This window comes from Erythranthe guttata, chromosome 3, assembly GCF_056151865.1.
Source record: "Erythranthe guttata isolate IM_541 chromosome 3, IM_541, whole genome shotgun sequence".
NCBI lineage: Eukaryota > Viridiplantae > Streptophyta > Magnoliopsida > Lamiales > Phrymaceae > Erythranthe > Erythranthe guttata.
Genome location: NC_142535.1, coordinates 15,419,069 through 15,440,747, shown reverse-complemented (window position 1 = coordinate 15,440,747; position 21,679 = coordinate 15,419,069). Strand labels below are relative to the sequence as shown.

Below are 21,679 nucleotides of genomic sequence, written 5' to 3'. Positions count from 1 at the left end.
ATTTTCTTGCTTAACAAAGTTAAAATGTAGCTTTAAAGATAAAATAGTTTTTTTTTTCCTTGTATGGTCACCCTACTTTGTGTATTAAGATCTCATAATTGTAACGTTCAAAACACAAAGCACCTTCAAGTTGAAATGATTATTTAGAAACTATAAGTTGAAATGATTGTGAATTATCATAATGCTTTCAAAATAAGTTTATTCTATGTTGAAATTCATCATTAAATCATCAAGATTAGTGATTGTTGGTGTTAAAGAAATACGATGAGTGTCAAACGAGCAACTAATTGTATGTGTCATGGATAATTGATCACAGAAGAATAACAACTAATAATCTTGTTGGGGTGGAGCTTGCGGATTGGTTGAGGGGATCAACACGAACATGAGCTGAAGTTTAGGGGAGGAAGCTAACTTCTGAGAGGATTGTAAAAGGAGAAGTAGATGCATTCAGTTCGGGGGGGGGGGGGGGGGGGGGGGGGGTGAACGAGCCGAGCTCGCCTTATTTTGTGAGCTCGAGCTCGCTACAACTATATAAGGTTCGAGCTCGAGCGAGCCTATAATTTTCAGCTCGAGCTCGAGCTCGTTGTGTTTCTAAGGAGCTCGAGCTCGTACACCAAACGGGCTCGGCATAACCAAATTTTCTTTCAATTAGAAAAGTAATATTATTCCTTTTGATTATTATTAATAATATCCATTATTATATATTATTAATATGTATTAAAAAATATAGAACAACGGTAAAGCTCGCGAGCTGTCAAACAACTGAAATGAAGCTCGAGTTCGTCGAAAAGTTTGGGCTCGTGAGCTAGAGCTCGAACTCGATTTTTTGAGCTCAAGTACAAGCTTTTTTTCGAGCAAGCTCCGAAAGCTCGTGAGCCGGCTCGACTCATTTACAACCCTAGTGTGAATTAAGAAGATATCACTTGTTTGATTTTCTGATTGATTGTATTTTGAAAATCTTTTATTCTTATTTATTAGTGAATAAAGAGCCCGTTTATCCTCCATTGATTGTGTGTTGAATTAAGTCTGAATCAATCTATTTTCAGATTCATTTTTCATGCCGAAATTCTTGCAAAATTAGGGTTTTCTATTTGCTTTAATTTGTTATGTGTATGATATGTATTACTCGATTATGGTTTGATATGAGTAATCGCGGTGCTGAATTGAGCTTTATTCTCAATATGATATTCTCTAATTATACATATACACTAAAATAAGTGGACATTCTAATTATCTCAACAATAAATTGAATTTTAAAATTGCAAATTTATTTGTTTGGGGGAATATATAAAATGATAATACATGCACAAAGACGACTAATTAGTGGTTCCAAACATTTCCGATATTCCATCATTAATATTAGGGTAAATTACACTTACACTCCGAGATATGATAAAATAACTTTAAGGTCCTTGCGGTATTGATAATTACAATCATCCCCTTAAACAAATGTTAGAAGCCCTAAGGGGATAATGCATTGGATACGTTATTCCGATAAAGTTCTAACGGACTATTAATTTCAGAAAGTGGCGGAGACAACATAGAGCCATGTCATCCCCTAGCTTAGGGGTGCAAGTTGGAATGGAAGTTCCGATTTCCGCCAGTTCCGATTTTGGAACAAGTTTTTTCATTCCGACTTCCGAAATTCCGATAATTGAATTTTTTTCGATTTGTTTGGATTGGAATTAGAATTATATAAAAAAAATGGAATTTTCGATTTTCAATCTGATTTAATTTCTGAAAATTTCCGAAAAATAAACCTATAAATAATTTATACTATATAATACTTATTTTAAGTTTTTTGAAACAGTAATTTGATTTAAGTTTTATTTTAGGATTTTGACATATTGAATTGTTGTTAAAAGTTTTATGGGATATAATGATGTGGCTTATTTTTATTTATTTTTTTAAACTGAAATTTAGTAGTTATTAGTTTGACTTATCGACGTGTATATTCTTATTTTTGAAAAATTATGAAATTTTCAAAAAAAATCCGTTAAGGTTTAAAATTTTATAACTTATTTGATTTCCGTTTTTTTCTCCGAAATTCCGAAATTTTCGGTCCTTTTGGAATTGGAATGAATTTTTAGATTCTGAAAATTTTGGAATTGGAATTGGAACTGATTTTGTACTTCCAAAAATTATTGAATTTTTTTTTAAAAGGATAATTTCGATCCGATCCATCCGACTTTCACTCTTACCCTAGCTCGATGTTGTCTCCACCACTTCCTGAAGTGACATGGCTCTACGTTGTCTCCACCACTTCCTGAAACATTAGTTCGTTAGAAATCTATCGAAATCATGTACCTAATGCATTATCATGTTACAGTTTATAACGATGTTTCATAAGAGTGATTGTAATTACCGATATGATAAGGACCTTAAAGTTATTTTAGCATATTTGAGGAGTGTAGGTGTAATTTAACCTTAATATTAATAATAGTGATGCAAGAAAATTTGTTGTACCACGTTTGTTGTCACGCGAAGAAGAATGCATTAGAACAATTGACCTGACATCGCAAAGAATAAAGTGTGACAAAATTATTGGAAGAATCCAATTCACCTTATATTATATGTGGTCCAATGGCTTAATTAGCATAAGTCTAACGTTGTTCATGTGTGGACCATGTTCAATGTGTGGTGCTCAATGTTTGGAAACTAGTGTTTTTTTCCTTGGCAACGGTCACTAGTTCGGAAACTAGTGTTTACACTACCAAAAAATAGGGCTTTTGTGACGGATATTTTGTGACAGCCTACACCCGTCACCATTAGTGACCGAATGAGTGACAGATATGTGATTGAATGTACTACTAAAATTCAGAACTTTTTTATGACCAATATGTGACGAATTTGGGACGGATTTTGTGACAATCGAAACTCAGTCACATTTCGGTCACAAATCTTTTGACGGAAACTGATTCAGTCACAAATTAGTCACAAACTTTATATGAATAAAACAATTTGATCAATGTCGGTCACAAATCCGTCACAATATCCTGCCTGTCACACATCCGTCACATACATTTAGGTCACAAATCTGTCACATTTTATGTTTCGTCATTAATCCGTCACTATGTTTGTCCGGTCAGAAATAGTCACATATATTTCAGACACAAATATGTCACATTTTATGTTTCGTCATTAATCTGTGACTACGCTAATTGTTGTGTTACTTGTTATTTTAATTTTTGTAAATTCATTTTAATACACCAAAATGAATAAATTGAAAATATAAATTCAATTTATTTATGTTTTTATTACTTTTTTAATACACCAAAATGAATAAATTGAAAATATAAATTCAATTTATTTGTGTTTTTATTACTTTTTTAGTTCTACGAAATAGGAGATTTAATTTTTCAACATTTACTATTTTTTCTAGTAGGAAATTTATTTTCTTCTTAATTGATTAATTCAATTATATGTTAAATAAAGTTTTTTATGTTCTCAAATATTAATTTGATTCTCTATTTACAGTTAGTTCTTAAACATATAATTAATTATTTTGAAGCAAACCTTAACTTACAAATATTAATACGACCTTATTTAATTTTTATATATTTCTTTTATTTTCCAAAAGTTGATATATATATATATATATATATATATATATATATATATATATATATATATATATATATATATATATATATATATAATAGTAGTTGAGCAAAGCAATTAACTCCCCCACTACGACACTACCGAGAATACTCTTCCCAAAGTAAGGTTTTTATTTAAGAATACACATCTGCACTCTGCGAAATACAATTCCACACTCGCTTTAATTTTGTTTTTCTCCAATCCAATATCGCCAAACATCACCCATCGGCGACAACGGAAGAACACGGGCTTAAAAAATTGCTATGGTTCGACAAGAGCTGAATAGTGGCGGCGGCGGACTGCAGATGATTTATGCGATTGAGGGACGGCGGCAACTTTTCTGGTCGACACACTACCACTTGGGCATACGGGTAAATCTCACAATTGATTTGTAAATACATATTAGGATTTTTTTTTCTATTTTCTATCGCAAATTCATAGATGGGTGAAAAATCGAGTAGAATTAGGTGGTTTCTAGCTAGATGTATTGATACAATTAGGCTATAAATTTTAGGGTTTCACAATTAAATCGTGTATCGTCAACCTTTTCATGGAGATTAGATGGATTGGGCTTTATCGGTAGATGGTGAATTTATTTTCTTTTTGAAATTTTTGTTTGAATGTGGTCCTCTAGGGTCTATCTTTTTAGGAATATCCCACCATTTAAAAATAAATTAATTTTCATCGAATTGTGGGTTTTTATATTAGAATGTCGATGTGGAGATTGGTGTATTATTGAATTGATGCATAACAAATGTGTGATCAGCATGTATTTGTATTCTTTGAAACAACTAACAATGCTTGTTGGTAATTCTAGTTGGATGATGTGAAGTAAAACATGGATCTTGAGGTTCAAGATGTTTAAGGTGCTGCACAGAAGATCTGCAGCTTTTTATTCTTCTCCCTCTTTACATGTGTACCTTATCTAGTGTTGTGCAGTTCTTTCTACTAGTTGGTCCTCTTGTTGACTATAAATATTATCTTACGATTTGGAATGGTTTTTCATCGTGGATCAAAATATTTTTTATGCATCTTAGAATTAGAAATCTAACTATATTTGTAGATTTGTTTCTGATCTTTGTTTTGCTTTCGTTTGGGGATATTTGCATTTTTTTATGACATGATATTCAATACGGAAGCTATTATAATTTATAGTCACTTACTAAAGCTGGTACACAGTAATTCGCTAAATACTGCAATATGACCAATCCTTACATGCATTAGTTCATTATTTCAAAATTCCACCAAAGTCTGCATTGAAAATTATGATGAACTTATCCGGTATCTCAAATGATTCTTTAATAACTTCTCTGTACGTTTGTTTAAATTATGTCAATACAGATCAGTTAATTACTTGTAGTTTTGAACTTTTCCTTTTAAGCAAATTTCCTTTTCGGATTTATTTCATGATAAGTTGGTCTTGCTGTAATTTATAATTCCTCCTTTTTGTGTTAGAATGTCAGATGAACTTCAGTTATTAGCAGAGTTATGTGGAGGGGAAACTAGTGTTGGGCATGGATCATATGCTTCTCAAACACAAGATGAAATTGCTGATCAGGGTTGAGGAGGACATGATGGAGAGAAATATAGATGATAAGGCCATGTCTTTCCGATATTGAAGGCCGATAAAGAAAAAGTTGGTGTTAGGAATGTGACCTGAAAATTGAGGACACGAGTGATGGCAGTGACTCAAAAGAGAGGAGGAATATGAACGAGTTTAGAGCTCATAAGAGATTGTGGTTTTTGTAAATAAGATATTTATGGTTTGTAATATGTAACAAATTCTTAGCACTAGATACTACTAGCCACATGATGTTCTGAAATATTGGAAAAGAGATGATTTTGTTTTAATATATTTATGCTTTGTGATTTTTTGTCAAAAATAAATATTGTATGTTGATTTATTGTCAAAAATAATTATTGTAGTAAAATAAAGAAAATAAAAAAATTATGGTGCTATTGAGACGAGAAACGTGACAGATATTTGTGACAACCAATGTGACTGATTGCTTGTGACTGAAATTTGACGGAACATTTGTTACGGATGCACGTGACGGATTTTTTGTGACGATATTTATGACCGATTAATGACGGAACCTTGTGACAGATGAATGACACAAAATAATTGTGTATGACAGAATCCGTCACTTAATTTTGGGGAGTTCGACCAGGTATTTGTGACAGAATTGTCCGTCACAAAAGTGTGACGGATTGAAAAAAACCGTCACTGTTTTAATTAGTGACGAGGCTATTTCTCACGGACGTATTCTGTCACCAACCCGTCACAAAAGCATGTTTGTGACGAATTTTCCTCAATTCAGTGTCAAAATTGTCCGTCACAAAAGCCCATTTTTTTGGTAGTGTTAATCTAGTGTATTGGTTTACGTCTCTCGTATAGTTTAGAAGCTATCATATGAGAGTGTAGGTTTACCCAGTGCACATATCTGGTTGACTGCGGGCTCTTTCATAACCATAAAAAGGAAAAATCGAGGGTGATGAATATTCTTACTATTTTTTTTGCCACCAAAATATAGGGGTAGTTCCGAACTAACCCATTGTATAAGTATGTTTTCAATGTTAATTAATAAATGCTGAAATTAATAAAATATAAAAAATATAGGCAGACGACTTTTATACTTGAAAGTACTAAAAACGAAATAATTGTTCTAAATTTCTCGAATACCGTATCCCATGTTATAAACGTGTCGATGTGCACCTATCCCATACGGGGTCTTAGTTAACTTAAAAATATGTATATATATAGAGGCTAAAATGTATTTTTCAATTCAACCCAAATTAATTAGATATCAATTCCATTTTCTTTTAATTTGTTCCAATACATTCGTTAGAGAGAGAGAGAGAGAGAGAGAGAGAGAGAGAGAGAGAGAGAGAGAGAGAGAGAGAGAGAGAGAGAGAGAGAGAGAGAGAGAGAGAGAGAGATGGAAGTGACGCAAATCCTTCACATGAACAAAGGAGAAGGTGAAACCAGCTACGCCAAGAATTGCACCGTGCAGGTTGTAAAATCTTCTGATCCCATGCATCTTTATTTATTTATTTATTTATATATTATTATTATTATTATTATTATTTTTTTTTTTTCCTTTTATGGCATGTTTTGAGAATTTAATTAATATTAAAAATTATACGACGTACGTACGTACGTGGGTGTGAGCAACTACAGAGGGAAATAATAACACTGGCAAATTCAATAATGGAGGAAGCAGTGGCGGAGTCAGTACAGAACACTCTCCCGCAAAGCATGGGGATAGCAGATCTCGGCTGCTCTTCCGGCCCCAACACTCTAATGGCAGTCTCCAAAATCATAGATACAGTTTGCAAAACAAGCTCCGGTATAGTGGGGTCCACATTGCCGGAGCTTAGGGTTTCGCTCAACGATCTCCCGGGCAACGATTTTAACGAGGTTTTCATGTCTTTACCGGGGTTTTACGAAACCCTCCGAAAAGAGAAGGGAATTGGGCCGGAGGGTTGCTTCGTCTCCGGCGTCCCGGGATCTTTCTACGGGCGGCTGTTCGCCCGAAACAGCATGCACTTTGTTCACTCTTCTTCCAGTCTCCATTGGCTCTCTCAGGTTATATATATATATATATATATATATATATATATATATATATATATATATAATTTTTTTGGGAGATTGATAAATTATTACTACGAAATTAAATTAGAGAAAATAATACACCAGCAACTCCAATCCTAAATACCAAAATTGAATTATCAAATATTTATTTGATATTTGAGATAATATTTTAATATTGATTAAAATTCATCTACTCTAACCATGGTTATCAAATTAATTATCAATTAGAAGCTTATGGGTGATTTTATTTGTAATTGCCACATGTCCACTTTTGATTGGATGTTTAGATAGTTACACTTTTGATAACTCAATTTCCAACAACTATTTTTACATCCCAAAAGTAGAATTATCAAAATAGAATCTTAATTTGATAATCCAATTGGAGTTAAAATTTCTATTTTTTAGTGTATAAATAGTGGTTAATGATTTGAATACCATGTTTGATAACCTATTGGAGTTGCTCTTATATTAATATATGTATATGACAATTAATAAAGAAAAGAAAAAACTGAACAATTAAAAGTGAACTCGAGTCCGAGCTCAAAACTATGTTCCGCAACATTTGCTATCGATTTTTTTACATATGAAAATGGTGGAAATTAAAATAATCATATGATCAATTAATGCAGGTTCCACCTTCTCTAGACATTAACAAAGGAAAGATTTATATATCAAAGACAAGCCCAACTTGTGTAGTGAAAGCATACGTCTCACAATTCGAGAAAGATTTCTTTCTATTTCTGAGATCGCGGGCCCATGAGATGGTGGCCGGTGGCCGAATGCTACTGTCTTTCATGGGTCGCATCTCACCGGAAGCTTCCGCTGAAGTGGGATCCCATCAGTGGGAGCTTCTAGCTCAGACTCTTACTAGTTTGGCTTCGGAGGTAAAGATATTGAAAAATCATGAATATTATGATATTTCGTTGTCCCTTATTGGAATTTCACATTATTTATTATATATATTTTCTGTATTTAGGGTCTCATTGAAGAAGATAGAATCAACTCGTTTAACGCGCCCTACTATGCGCCATCTCCTCAAGAAGTGAGAAATGTAATAGCGGAAGAAGGTTCTTTCTCCATCAATCATGTAGAGGCATTTGAGGTAAATTGGGATGAAGGTTCAAGTGCGTGTAGTGATAGCGTGTGCGACAAATGCGATTTTGAACATGAAAAACTATCGAGGGGTCAACGAGTGGCTATAACTATTAGGGCGGTGGTTGAATCAATGATAGAGTCACACTTTGGAAAAGATATAATGGATGAGTTGTTCCAGAGGTATGGGGAACTCGTCGACGATTACTTCTCCAAGACTGTGGCTAAGCACATTAATTTGGTAGTTTCTGTCACGAGAAAATTCTGAATAAAATCATGGAGAAGTAATCGACGATTACTTCTCCATGACGGTGGCTAAGCACATTAATATGTTACTAAAACGTGTTTCTAACTTTTTTGAAATTGCAAAATGGCCCATAAAGTGTCGGAAGGTGTTAGTGTCTCCCGACATAAAACCTGTTTGAAACGCGAAAACATTAATAAGTCAAAGTTTATAAGTAGTTGAATTTATGAGATTTTTTTTTTGATATGGCCCAACTATATGGACTTGGCTTTTAATAGTGCCCACATGCACTCATTTGGGCCATAATCTCTAGAAAGCCCATACAAAGTTTAGCAGAACGTGCTAATCGCAATTAATTGATTATTAAAACATAATTAATTGCACTATACATTTTAAAAATTATTTTCTGTTTATGCAACTTATATTAAGTGGTTAATCGTAGGTACTCAATATTGACGGTAATGATTTTGGTATTTTAACTAGAATTTTAAACGATTTTTTTTTAAAAATAATTTTTGAAAATACATTAAATGTGATTGTTCTGATATTATTTTTGTTTCGTATAAATATATAAAATAATAATAATAATTAATAACAATATTAATATTTTGAAGCTTACCTAATGGCTTCACCGCAATTGCCAGGTTGGAAGCCTAGAGAATCATTATATATATATATATATATATATATATATATATATATATATATATATATATATATATATATATATATATATATATAGCTGAAACTGTACCAAAACAAACTTCACCAGGATTTAAGGTGCATTCATAACTTTGCTAACAAAATAATATCTATTTATTTAATTAGGTGATGAATATATATATATATATATACATCTACAACTTGTTCCAATAATAGTTATGTTGTTTTTTTTTTGTTCATAGTTTTTACATTTTCCCTTGGATTTAATTAGCAATATTATAAAAACAGTTTGCTACTCTATAAGATATTTAGCATGTGAGGGCCAATACACATCACACTCATTAAAAATTACTAAATTTATAGGGGGGAAAATTAGGGTTCCAAAAGAACTAGTTTGAGAAAGTGATACGAAACATTGAAAATGATATATTTTCATTGATTGGTTTCGAAAAGATCTTCGATTTTTAATTCAATTTTATATTATATATATATATATATATATCAGTTACTTGAGGTAGATATTAGATCATATGAAACAGGTTGTTGCATGCGAGCTAGCGGTTTAACTGCAGAAATTTACTGCTTGGAGACTTTAATGACGGAGGCAGCATAGGACCAGGAGGGATTACGACTACTCAATATTTCTCAAATCTCTATAATCATATATAAAAATATAAATAAAATTCATGTACAATAGCCCATAACGGCACCCTCTAATTTTTTTTAATGGGTTCGGCACTTCAATTTTATTGTGTGAATAAATAAAAAAGGAAAAAAAAATATCAAATTTAAAATATATAATTTCCCATGCCACTCAAGAAAGGTCTTACTCTTATGAAAATCCATTCCGACCACATGGCATGTAATTTAATTAATTTTATTATTGATAAATATATGATGGTTGTTAGCAGCTGGAAAATGTTACTATAATTTTTATATTTTATTTTCCAGAGTTGTGAAGGTGTGGGCACTTTAGTACATGAATTAATAATATTTAATAGTGGCTAACAAAAATCCAGCGGCTTGCTTACCTAATTGTTGGAAGTTATGGGGCAAAATAGGTTGATGAAGTCACACAAATACCAAATATAGTCAGCTTATTTTTATGTTACATCCGCTAAAAGGATTTTGTGGATGTTATACTCGATCAGTGAAATACGACAAATAATTTAATTAAAACATTAATATGCACATAATAACATATACTCTTTATTTTGTGAGTAGTTATTACTTATTTATATAAATTTACAATCAGAAACAACCCGGTATGTACACCAGGTGTAGCATCTCGTAGAAAATGATGAACCTATATCATTGGATATAATATCTATGAACTATACATTATTTTATACGTACTCTTCTTTTCTTTTTAAATGTCTCTTTAGTCGTAACTTTTTTTTTTTCTCACATTATGTATCACTTTAAAATTTTAAGAAATAGTTAATCACTAATCACTTTGACATTATTTTTCTTTTATATGATTAATCGCTTTGACATTTTTTTTACCGATAATTTAACTTAAACAAATTGATCAAAGTATCTTTTATCTCTCGTTTCGAGGATAAGTGACGATGAAAAGGCTTTTAGGTGCTATGGCCGAAAAATAAATTTAAATAATTATGCCCTTTTTTCCTCTCTTAAAACAATTGGATTCAATTATATATTTTTTTTTATAATAATTAATAAAAAAGATTAACAATTTAAAACATTCTATGGCTGTTGTGAAAATAGGCAATCGAATCTCGCCTTCAACTTGCTATTTTGGAGTTTGGATATTAAAGGGAAATTACAGTTTTCACCCCACAAGTTTGTACTAATTTCACATTTGACCCCACATATTCATAAAAAAATACATTTGGGACCTTGTGTTTCAATAATTTAATATTTTTTGTCATTTCCGTCAATTTTTCGTTAATCCGTCAGTTAAGGTAGTTGTGGGTCCGTTTGTACTAACAGAAAAATTGACGGAAATGATTAAAAATACTGAAAATTTTGAAATATAATGAACCAAATGTGTTCTTTGTGAATATGAGAGATTGAATATGAAATCAGTGTAAACTTAAGGGATGAAAACTGTATTTTTTTCGATTTTAAACAAGCAAAATATTAAAAAACGAATTTGAGTAAATAAATACTTAAATGAAATACTTAGCAATCATAACGAACAACAATGGATAACCCCATGCATGTAAATTCGCAACAAACTACAAATTGGGGTAAAAACAAATAAGTACATTTATTGACAATAAATAAATAATTAAAACATTCACCTAATTTCTCTAACGAAAAACATAATAATAATGTTTAATCAAAGTTGTAATAATTATTTCGATGGGCCAGTTAATTAAATGAAATAATTAACGGATGAACAATCATTTCAATTACCCACGAACTGGTTTTTGATAGTGATATTAAACTCTTTTATCAAATAGAAAATGGAAAAGAATATTCTAACAAACGCCCACTAAGCTACCCTTTAGGCTAGCTAATTATGACAAAGTTATTTATTTATTATTTTATATTTTATTTTTTTGACAAAATTATGACAAAGTTAACACAAAACAGTTGAATTTTGTGACCCATTAACTCAATATGAAAAATAAATAAAATAAATAAAAGTTGGCTTTTTTTCAAGGATTATTGCTTCATAATTAGAGGGGCAAAAGGTAAAAATGTGTGTATTGAAAGCCACTAATCCCGGATTATCCCATGGGCAATCAATCCTTTTATTATCGACATAATCGTGTCATGTTTGCAGTTAAAAACATCATTAAGATAAGTACAAAATTATGGAATTTGACTAATGATTAGATTTTCTTTTAGGATTATGAAGTGATAATTAAGACTATATTATTATTATTATTTTTTTTTGTTATACTTCTAAGTTATAACAAGATTATGATTCATTTCATAGGGAGTTCATTCTTGATATTGTTCAATGATCATAAAGTTTATTTTATTTTTATTCGGGTGAAGTATACATTAAAATCGTTCATTCACAAATAAAAACACATATACATCCAAATTAACTAGAGTCGGGCATGAGTCAGATTTGTGTCAGCCTACTTATTCACTTCCAATCACTTTTTTTTTTTACCGATAATTGATAATTAACCAACTTATACAGTCGCCAGTCGGGCTGGTAATTTTCAGCTTACTGAAAGGAGGTCGGTTGGCCGAGTAATATTGGTTAACCAACTTTCTTAACGTTAAAATATATATAAAATAAGTCAAAACTCAAAAAACTCGAAACACAAATGTATAAACCTCTACCTACTACTTCTATTTTATAATTCTTATTTCATATTTTTCATTATATATTTACTTAAGGTAGAAGTTTAATAAAAAAAAAAAAAAAAAAAAAAAAAAAAAACTCCTACTTTTAAAATTAAGGTCATAAAATGTTGAATAACTTCTAAAAAAAAACTTTCAAAAAACATCTTATTATTGTAAAAATAAAAATCAATAAATAGAAGACGTGATAATAACAACCAACTAACCTATTGTCTACTCGATAGACTTGGTTGTCAATCATTACCCGACCCATAATAGTCAGGGCGATAATAATTATCAATATTCAGCAAAATCAATCAAACGAATCGGTTAAGTAATTGACCGATAATTGTTTGACCCGAGCCACGTTCAACCCTAATTATAACAAGTTATTTCCTACACATTTACTAGGATCCTTCCTTTTGGATTCACAATGCCCAATTAAAATTAAACACAACATTCCAAATAGAGAGAAGTGAAACTTTAAAAAAAGGTAGACTAAGAAAATGGTTTAATTTCAAATGGGTCCATAAAAAGTTACAATTGTGCCGAATTTTGTTAGCCATTCTTTTTTACGCAAACTTTCTTGTGAAAAATAAATTAAAATACTTATATAGGTAGAAGCTGACTGTTTTTATTCCCCCTTTGGTCCCCATCCAATATTTGTTTATTTTTTTGGTTTCAGTTATAAATTGTAATCAACTATTCTTTACTTTTTTTATATATATTAATTCGTTTGTCAAAATAATTTATGACTTTTTTTAATGAAGTATTAATAAATCCATTTTATAGATTTGTCTTGTTCCTTTTAATTGATGAGAGAATCCGAAATTTATTTCGAAGTGAAGTAGTGAAGTGTTTAACCTTTAATATGCTATTATTTGCATAATTACAAAGTAATTTAGTAGAGTGTTTAAACTTTAATAGTTCTTTTTTTAGGTAAGTTTGAGTCTAATATTCTATTGTTTTCATAATTTTCTTTACTCACAAGCTTTGTAGCACGAAAACTTTAACTTCATAACGTTTCCGCGTTTCGGATACGTTTCGTGTCCGACACTTTATGAGTCATTTGTAATCTACAAAAAGATATAAACATGTTTGAATAGCAAATTTTCAAATATTTTTGTTGTTTCTCTCATTATTTACATGGTTTAATGATGCAAACTGAAAATTGATAGTAAAATTTATTTTGAACATTGTTTGTATGAAAAGATTTAAAAACCTATATTTGTTTATATAACTTATTTATAAATATAGCCCTATACTATACTTTTACTATTTACACGTCTCTCACAAGCTCTCGTATCTCTATTTCTTGTACATGCCGTTTCTCCGTGTCTATTTCTCCGTTTTCCCGTGTTGTTGTTCCCGCGTCCATGCTACATAGACGACAAATGAATCCAACACTAATTCAAATGCCGAAAGGAAAAGCGACCTTAATTCTTCACCTGAATGTTCATCTACATTTTTTGAGTTAAATTAATAAACGAACACACATAATATACATTAACAAAAAAATAAAGTTGGTATTAATAACAGAAAAAAATATGGATTAAATTGGCGAATTAATTCCAGAGAAACAGAGGATTAAAAACAATTTATCCACAAAAACTAAACTAAACTCAGGATAGATTTAATCCATAACGGAATTTTTTACATTTTTAGTTGCAGTAATTACGGAGTAATTAATAAGCCATTTTCATTAAGTGATATTTTTCATGTTCTTCAAACTGATGTTGTTTCGTCTTCTTCCTCACCCAGTGTTTATCGATGAACGCATCAACCGTCTGCCGGAACTCTTCGCTGCTCAGGCTCTCCATATCCGCCGCCTCCACCCCCTCGCCGGAGCTCTCGCTTTTCCGGTAATTCTGTGTCTCCGATCGTCGGAGCTCCTGCTGCGGCCTCACCGCGATATCTCTCCTCAGCCTCTCCGACTGTGTACGCTGGAAGCGTTTTATCTGCCTCTTGGCCATATCTATCGCCGCCGCCACGTCATCGCACTGCGGCGGCGGCGCCGCCGCGACTGTCTCCTCTTTGCATACCACAATCTGCTTCTCCTCATCGCGTGGCGCCTCCGCCGGATTAGGTTCCCGGTGGTGAACAGCCTCACTGTGTTTCAAGTAGTCATCGTAGAAATCGCCGTCGCCGGAGGAATTCACGGCGGCGTCGTTTTGGCGGCAAAGCGCAAACAGCAGGACGATAATGGCGTTTCCGATGAGGAAAACGACGTGGTGGTTGAGGAGATAGGCGGAGAACTCGACGGCGGAGGAGGCCGCCGCCGTCAGAGCCGCCGGTACGCGCGGCGTGGACCAGGAAATCAGCCCTAGAACCACCACAACTTCGAGAATCTGCCGGAATTTCGCGATTCCGCGGAATCGATTGAAACTGGCGAGAGCGTTCTCCTTCTCGAATCTCACAACATCGATCATCTCCGATTCCATCAATTTCTCAAAATTGATCCAATTGAAGGAAGCGTAATTTTGTTTCTCTCAAGGCTCAGACGGCGGAGGAGGCTGTAGGAAATGAAACAGAGCGTCGAAGGCGGCGGCGGTGGCGGAGGAGGAAAAATCAGAGGGAGAGGAAATTCCAGGCGAGAAATGGAGAAGAAGAAAGGGGGGAATTGAAATGAAAAGGCATGTAGGGTTTTGAATTTGATACGCACAGATCATATACATAGACACTGAACAAGGGGAAATTGAACCGATCAATTGGCGGTTTCTTTTCTCTTTTTTTTTTTCTTTTTTTTTTTCCGTTTTAATGTGTGTGAGAGAGAGTGTGTGTGTGTGTGAGATAGAGAGAGAAAGTGTGAGATTTTGGTCGGATTTAGAGTTGAGTGGGTCTTCGAATGGGGGAGTTTGTGCGTACAATGGTACCGTTTAAATAGATTGCAAGGGGGTGGGATCTGTGAATCATTGCTTTTACTATTACCTAACAAGATTTTTCTTCTTTCTTTTTTCTTTTTTTAATTTTAATATATTTAAATACTACAAACAATGACTTGGTAATTTTAAAGTCTTGTAAACTCTATAAATAGACTTTTTTGACAATTACATTTTTGAAATTTATATTTGAGGAATGTAATAAAAATGTTGATTGTAAATAAATAGTTTGATTTTGAATTGAGGTAAAGAGTGAAGAAGAGGATATTTGGATACTTAGGACTCGTTTGTGTTTGTTTAAGCTTGTTTTAAACAATTGACAAGTTCTTACGTTTGATAAATTATTGTAAGAGTTGATAAGTTGTTTCGTCTTATTTTTATAATTTAGTTTTAAAATATTTGGATGATGAGCTTATAAACTACTTTTACTTATTATAATAACTTAAAAAAAAAAAAGTGAGGTATATGCATTTTTTTAAAAAGATCTCATTTGTTTTCCAGTAGTTTATTTTTTGAATTTTTAAGATTTTTTTTTTAAATTTATCAAATACTTAGAAATAGCATTATAACCTCTTAAACACTTCATAAAATTATTTTTAACAGATTATAAGTTTAGCCAAACACCCTTCTTAATAAATGTGTTTGTTTTAGGCTTCTAATCTACATTTGAACCGGATTAATAGTAACTAAATGTGGTCCTAAATTTTGTCCCGGTTTAAAAATAAATTAAATTTATTATGTACTTCTTTAATCAGTAAGTAATTTATTGTGTACTTCAAATATCAATCTTTGAGTAACCAAAAATTAATGCCAACTAAGCATTTGTCGGATTTGTTTGATCTGATAAACGTAACATTGTTGCAACTAATACTCACGAGATTAGTGTTTTTTCCTGAGAATAATGAAGCAAAACTCTACTCCTCCTTAGCCTTTTATTCCATCACGAAAACCCAGAAAATCGGGAGGTGATAACGGAGATCGAACAACACCGTACTGTACTTAAACTGAATTTGCTAAATTATGATTGACTGCAAACTTTAAAGAGCCCAAAATTTCCGAATATCATCCGGTGAAAAAAGAAGCGATACGAGATTGAATTGTCGGTCGACTCGAAAATCCAACGAACCTAACAGTAATCATGACATGATTGATGATGCTAAAACACATGATTTATCCCCTAAGTATGGATTTAATTAGCAATCAAAAATCAAATCAAGGAATCTTATTGGATAGGGACATAATTAATATTGTCTTAGATATAAGTCGTATTCGAGTTGCTCAAATGCATGGAGTTAAATGCGATCAAATCAGAGAATCTTATTTTGTTTAATTAATTAGATTAACTTATTTTTTCTTACTCGATGTTTCGTTTTAAAATCGGGGCAAATAGTATATATATTTTGCGCACTTGATTTATGTTGTAACGCGAGCGAAATAGTGAGGAGCTATGCTGCACGGACACGGATACGTGGATACGGCGATACGCGGATACGGACACGGTGATACGGCATTTCCAAAAAACTAGGATACGGACACGCGGGGATACGCGTAAATATAAAAAATATAGGGATATATTTATAAATAATAAAAATATAGGGTACATTTAAACTTCTAGAAGTGTCCGTGCAGCATAGGTGAGGAATATTACGGTGTTCATACTCGAGTCAGGGCTACGTTTATTTAACCGGATAAAATTATAACTTCTACATTGTTCGCTAATGACTACGCATAAAATCATATAATTTTAATTAAAATCTACTAATTCACGACCGTTTCGCTAGTTTATTTTAGGGGTTTTTTGCAAAAACCACCCCTGTGTAATCTCGAATTGCCGGAAAAGTCCCCGTGTTAAAACAATTAGCAAATACCCCCCTATGATCAGAAGTCAGAGCCAATAAACCCCCTGTGAGCTGATCGTGTGTTACACTCGCCGATTATGCAACTGGGAGCGTATTTTTTGACTGGAAAATACCAAAATACCCTTTCCATTGTTTTATTTTTTAAATTACAGATTCACCCAATAAAAGATCCATCTTTCAATTTAGTCCTTGACATTTTCAAAAAGCCCTCTTCTCCAAATCAACCATCCGTTACCACAAGTCGTCTTTATCTTCCCATTTCCGGCGAGCCCGTGAGATTGAGAAGGAGAATCCCATCGGGGCTTCGGGTTTCAAGAATCCGGGTTGTCAGATTGTTTTCTTCTCGTCGGCCATTCATTCGAGGTGGGGGCGCCGCCGCCGCCGCCTTATACGACCGTAAGAGGTGTTGGATTGGGTGGGGAGGAGATGGTGCCCATAACACCGACAATGGGCTGCCGATTTGGGGAGATTTTTGCTTGATTTTAGCATTGGTTTTGAGGTGGATGTCGAGAGGACATCTACGAAGCCATAGCCGCCGACGACAAAGGTATCGTCTCTAATTTCCATCTCCAGACTTCAATTCTTGGTCGGGGAGAGAGAAATGGAGGAAATTGATGTGGCTCGGAGAGGAACCGATTCAAACCGTTGCGGAGCATAGGTCAGAGGCAACGAAGATGTTGGATTGTGGAGGAGGAACAGGATGTGTTGGTGGTTGCTGTTGGAGGCGGGTGCACGGTGGTGCTGTTGAAGAAGATGACTTATTTAATTTTTTTTTTCTTTTTATTATTTTATATTTAGTATATATACATTTTGCATTATCTTTTGTTTATAAATTTATAAAAATAATTATTTTGTTATTTTTTATATATTTTTTATTTTAAATATTTTTTAATATTTTTTTTTTTAATAATTACTAAAATAAAGGATAATGTAGCATATTTTTATAAGGGTAATATAGTCATTTCATTATAGTCAACGATTTTTTTTCGAATAGGGGGTGGTGGGCTAAATAAAATCCATTATAGGGGGGTAAATGCTAATTGTTTTAACATAGGGGTTTTTTCGGCAATTAGACTTTTCACAGGGGGTTGTATGCAATTAACTCTTATTTTAGCTATGCCAAATCTTTAGATATTATGTTTTCTTGGTCCTAATTACAAAGAGAAAAACATAATAATAATAATAATAATAATAATAATAATAATAATAATAATAATAATAATAATAATAATAATAATAATAATAATAATAAAGCAGAAATTGGCATGCTTTTTACCAAAAATTAAAATTCATAGACCTTTTCAATCTGCCCCGACGTGAACGTCAAGAACTTGAGTCCTCAATTATTTGCATGTAAAAGTCATGATTTTTTGTTGAAAAGGGAAGGGAATTTTTTTTTTTTTAAGGCTGATAAATTGAATTAACCTAAAAAAATTATCTTTTTTAAAAATAAAGAAAAAGAAAAAGAAAAATAAAGGTAATTCAAAAGACGTGAATTCGTGTGGCTGAGCCAAAACTTGGAAGGAACACGCTCAAGTCACGTGTAGCTATTACATTGCTCCGTCAAAGGGGGGTGTTCCCTGTCACGTGGTTCCTTTGTACCAAAAAACAAATACTTGACCATATAAATGGTACTATGTAACTAATTTTGTATTGGTTGAGTTACCATGCTTGTAATTTTTGTAGTATTTTTATATCTACATAAATATATATTTAATTACTTAATGTAACTAATTGTTTATATATAAATATATAAATATGATGATGCTTATTGATCACTTGCAGTAAATGTAGTCGAAGAAATGAATCGGGTCACTGATCACGTGCTGGATGAACTTTTGAGATTCCTGTGTAAAAAAGTAAACGTAAACTAAGTTGGGCGGAAGCCTCGGATGCTTAAGTCAAATACTTGGATTGTGGAATAGTCGAGAGAATTGTAATAGGTAGATTAGATTGCTTGAGTAAATAAAACGTACCTTGATTAAATGAATTAAGTTCTATTTATACTTTCTTGATTTGGTCGAAATCAATTTACCAGGCCCAAACATTATTTGAATGTGATTGGGCCTTCGTAGTAATAATTTCTAAACTGGGCCGAAAGTCCAGTAAATAAGTAAATCGTAGGTCCATTGAACTGACCCAATAGGCATATCAATATATATATATATATATATATATATATATATATATATATATAAATGCTGAGTTAAAAACTATCAATTATGCTAAATTTGGCACGAGGGTAGCATAATTGGTGGATTGTATTGAACATGACAATTTTGTTAATGCTTTCTCGATCGAATTTTTGGCTCAGAACTCGCTTAGCATGATTTGTGTCTCTCGTGTTCAAATTTTTTTTTTAAATTATATAGTTGCAGGTTCGTTTGTTTAAAAATAAAAACGAGTAAATTTCTCCTTTTTTTTTTTTTTTTTTTTTATGGCATTTTATTCCAACTTATCCACTAAAAACGCTATTTACTTTTAGGAGAAATTGTAAAAAAAGAATTTGGGGACCCGTTTGGACACGCGTTTTACACAAATTAAAAGTTTTTTTTTCAAAATGGATCACGCTGGGTTTTGCTTTTTCCTCCGCGACGGTTAAAGCTTTTTTTCTTTAGAAAGTCTATTAATAATTTAAAAAAAAAATCAAATTATGAAAAAATTTCTTATGTTTCGTTAATTAAAATTATTTCCTCAATTATAAATTTTCTTTCACGTTCACTCTTGCTGTGTCAAATTTAGTGGAACCATCTAGATTATGTGAAATATTCTCCAATTTGTACCCATTTTATCCCACTTTAGCTCAACATTTTGAAACAAGATAATCATAAGATGTGTCTTTTGACTTATAAATATCAGATTGTAGTGCATCAAAAACTGTATTTTTTGAACAAAACGAGTACGAACTAGCTAGAGAACATTCCGCAGAATCTAGAATATTATGTTGAATTTAAAACCATAAATGTGTACGTCTAAAAAGATTCATAGTTGATGATGGTGATTGTAATTATCCAAATATGAATAGTTTTTTCATAATTTAATTTTACCTTAGGAGTGACCGACTGACCGCAGTGTACCCTAAATTAAAAAGGTAAAATAAAATTTTATGTATGAAGATGAAATTTAATTGCCCTCGGTAAAAAAAGAAACAGGTGGTTATTCTCTGGGGTTTATTTTGGAGAACCCACCACCACATACAATATACACAATATATTACCTTTTTCCAAAAAAAAAAATTAAATAAAAATTTGAATTAACGTTTTTTCAACAAAAAACAAATGGAAATGGGGTGTTTAGTTATAATCGTGCTTTCTTGAAATCATTTTGCTACCCACTTAAGTTAACTAATATGGATTATGGACCACTTCACTAATTAAAATTAGGCACCACTAAAAGTGCAATTCTCTTCATTCGAGATTTATTTTGGTACATAATTACGGATTTCGTTTTGATTAATCCAAATAAAATAATTGTCCCAATAACATATATATATAGCCGTGCTTAAAGTGGGATGAAATTTTCGATGTTTACCGATTCCAATCCTGAAATTTCAAAATTCGGAATAGAATATATCAGATTTCAATTTTTGACTTGATCTTGATTTATTATGCATTTTCTATTATAATTGTGATTCTGATCCGCAATGTTTCGATTTAAGAAAAAAAAAAGATTTTTCATTCCAATTTTTTCAAACTTTTTGGACGAAATTCGAAATAACTAGTTTTTCACTTCCAAGAAAAAAAAAGTTTATTAATAGTGTTGGTTTCAATTCAAACCGTTCGATTTTCGCCCTTAGTGAAATGAGATATAAATAAATAAACATGACTTTGCATATGCAAATGAAATTTATATCATAGGATACTTTCTCAATCAAAACAACCAAATGCTTACAAACAATATTGAATACATTAATAAACATTAACCAGAAAATATTAATTGAAAAGGCTATAAAGTATTGGCCTCTCATCAATTTTAAAGTTCAATTTATTGGTTGATGCAACCATATATATACATATTTAAACACCCCCTTTTTGACTTGGGGATGCCCTTTTTTTTCCTTTTAAATTAATTATCACCAAAATATTTAGCAAAACCACACTTTTTGTAATTAGGATGTAATTAGTGATGATAATGAATTCATATAATCCACTCGTTGAGAACATGCTCTTGTTACACTACACTTTAACATCTGCGCATACCCGAATTAAAATATGTGTTGTACCCGTTCGCAAAATACCCGTAAAAAATATATTATTTTTATTTTTTTTGTAATTGTATAAGTTAGTATTTTTAGTAATATAAATTGTATATAGAATTGATAGGTTAAATTCGAGACTAGGCGATCGAGCACATAGGTTACGATATTTTATTTTTTATTTCGTAGCTGCTAAGAAACTGAAAAAATGGCGACTCGTTTTCCCTTCAATTGGGAAATGTTTTGACCACTTTTTTTTTTTTTTTTTTTTCTTGC

The 21,679-nt window shown here is 32.1% G+C and overlaps 2 protein-coding genes across 2 annotated transcripts; one reads left to right on the top strand and one right to left on the bottom strand.

Annotated features, from left to right (window-relative positions):
- Positions 1 to 6,440: 6,440 nt before the first annotated feature.
- On the top strand, positions 6,441 to 8,672 carry JMT (jasmonic acid carboxyl methyltransferase). Its single transcript, XM_088815642.1, has 4 exons — positions 6,441 to 6,614; positions 6,782 to 7,189; positions 7,828 to 8,082; positions 8,175 to 8,672. Exons 1-4 carry the CDS (start codon positions 6,540 to 6,542, stop codon positions 8,556 to 8,558), a joined length of 1,122 nt encoding a protein of 373 aa, XP_088671768.1. The 5' UTR covers positions 6,441 to 6,539; the 3' UTR covers positions 8,559 to 8,672.
- Positions 8,673 to 14,155: 5,483 nt separating this feature from the next.
- LOC105963008 (hypothetical protein) lies at positions 14,156 to 14,911 on the bottom strand. The gene has a single exon (XM_012987361.2). It carries the CDS (start codon positions 14,909 to 14,911, stop codon positions 14,156 to 14,158), a length of 756 nt encoding a protein of 251 aa, XP_012842815.2.
- Positions 14,912 to 21,679: the final 6,768 nt, after the last annotated feature.

Coding starts and splice junctions, on each gene's coding strand:
- LOC105963008 (XM_012987361.2), bottom strand. CDS start 14,911: ATGGAATCGGAGATGATCGATGTTGTGAGATTCGAGAAGGAGAACGCT.
- JMT (XM_088815642.1), top strand. CDS start 6,540: ATGGAAGTGACGCAAATCCTTCACATGAACAAAGGAGAAGGTGAAACC. Junction 6,615..6,781: donor CCAAGAATTGCACCGTGCAG/GTTGTAAAATCT, acceptor GAGCAACTACAG/AGGGAAATAATAACACTGGC. Junction 7,190..7,827: donor GTCTCCATTGGCTCTCTCAG/GTTATATATATA, acceptor CAATTAATGCAG/GTTCCACCTTCTCTAGACAT.